General features: G+C 51.6%; 1 protein-coding gene across 1 annotated transcript; it reads left to right on the top strand.

Annotated features, from left to right (window-relative positions):
• Positions 1–988: 988 nt before the first annotated feature.
• Positions 989–1213, top strand: FOXG_21495 (uncharacterized protein; the record flags this gene model as incomplete). The annotated part of the gene is made up of 1 exon (XM_018401837.1): positions 989–1213. The coding sequence occupies one exon, from the start codon at positions 989–991 to the stop codon at positions 1211–1213; it is 225 nt and encodes a 74-aa protein (XP_018253857.1).
• Positions 1214–1580: the final 367 nt, after the last annotated feature.

Here is a 1580-nt window from a genome sequence, read left to right as displayed (position 1 = left end):
CTCTGCTTCCCGAAACAGCTACATTTCCGTTGCGGCATTCGGGGGGGAGCCAGAGCAAGTCGTTTCCAGCCGCCGTGACCCAGGTGCTGTCTGTGCAGGCAAGCATCGGGGCGTCCGAAGATTGCACCGGCATAGTAGCGCTTGGGCAAGATTGTGAGCCGCCCGTCAGAGGAAATATACCACGATCTGTAACAATGCCACGCCCATCAAGCGTAAAGGATATAACATCTGCATAACCATGCAATGATACGACGTCTTCGCACTCGCCCGACTCCGCATCCCAGATCCGTATCGTTTCGTCATCAGAGCCCGATGCCACCTTTTTCGAGTCGTGCGAGAACACCACCGACGTCAGGCTTTCTAACCATACGCGTATGGTTTAGTTAAACCATATATTACTCATATATTGCCCATATACCTATACCATACGGTCTGAGGCGTATGACCATATATGATCATACGCGGGATAAAGTTGCTCCGAGTCAAAAATAGTCAGGTAAGGAAATCGGCGGCACTAGAACACCTTGACCATCCTCCTGGTCCTGAATGGCCTCCCTTTCCAATAGATCCATAAGGTAGACAGGATACTTGAATGGCAAATCGGTTGCTTAAGCTATGCGTGGGCAACTTGGACTGCCGTGCAACGTCTCCGTAGCTCCAATCCAAGGGCAACTATCAAGATCGCTTCGAGTCACATTGTCAGGCTTCATGTCAAGATCAAGTCGCTCACTTATAGCAAACAGTTAGTACGGTCCTGCCTGCTAGGCAACAGCTGCTGCCTTGCAGGCGGCAGAAGTATTCCAGATCATATAGTCTCATACGATTCCACTCCTTGAGATAGAAATCAAGTCTCATTCGTTAACCTTACCCGATTCACTGAGCGACCTTCTGACTGCCGTGGCCGACCGTCAGCTAGCCACGCCTCCGCGTCGCGCGACACTTCATGACGAAGCTAGTGGAAAGCCATGATGCCCGTTGATTGCCTGCTATGGACTCCTTCCTCAGCCGCCCGCCTAGTGACCGCGAGTCCTCCATCGCTGCAACAATCGAGACGGCTTCTGAGATACCTGATAGGCAGAGCTTACCCTCCGTTGAATCTTCCACTTCAACAACTCCAAAGCGCAAACGCATCACTACGGCCGATGCGACGTGGCAACACACTCGAAAACCTCAAGGATCCGAGCCTGAGCGCGCTGGCCAAAGCAGGACTTAGTGTTCTACTGCAAATACTGCAGCAACCCACCGTACTCCACATACGTGTCTACCGCATTCCGTAACCACCTACTTAAGATACACTCAGTTGAAGGCCGCTGGCTCGGAGCCAATTCGACCAAGAAAGTGCGTACCCAGCCTCATCAAAGAAGCGTTCAACAAAGCAGGCGAGATGAGGGTACTAAGCTTCAAGAAAGAGAGAGCAAGTTCTTCGAACGTACTTAATCCAAAGCTGCATGGAAGCCTTAGCCCAGCTGGTTACTGTCCGCATTTCCCATACAGTGCATTACTTGGCCAAGTGCACGCTCTGCTTAGAGCGGCAAACATATATGGAGAAGAGGTGATCACACACCTCCCACGGCCATGTC

The sequence above is a fragment of the Fusarium oxysporum genome, chromosome 14 (assembly GCF_000149955.1).
Source record: "Fusarium oxysporum f. sp. lycopersici 4287 chromosome 14, whole genome shotgun sequence".
Lineage (NCBI taxonomy): Eukaryota > Fungi > Ascomycota > Sordariomycetes > Hypocreales > Nectriaceae > Fusarium > Fusarium oxysporum.
This window is presented reverse-complemented; position numbering and strand designations above follow the sequence as displayed.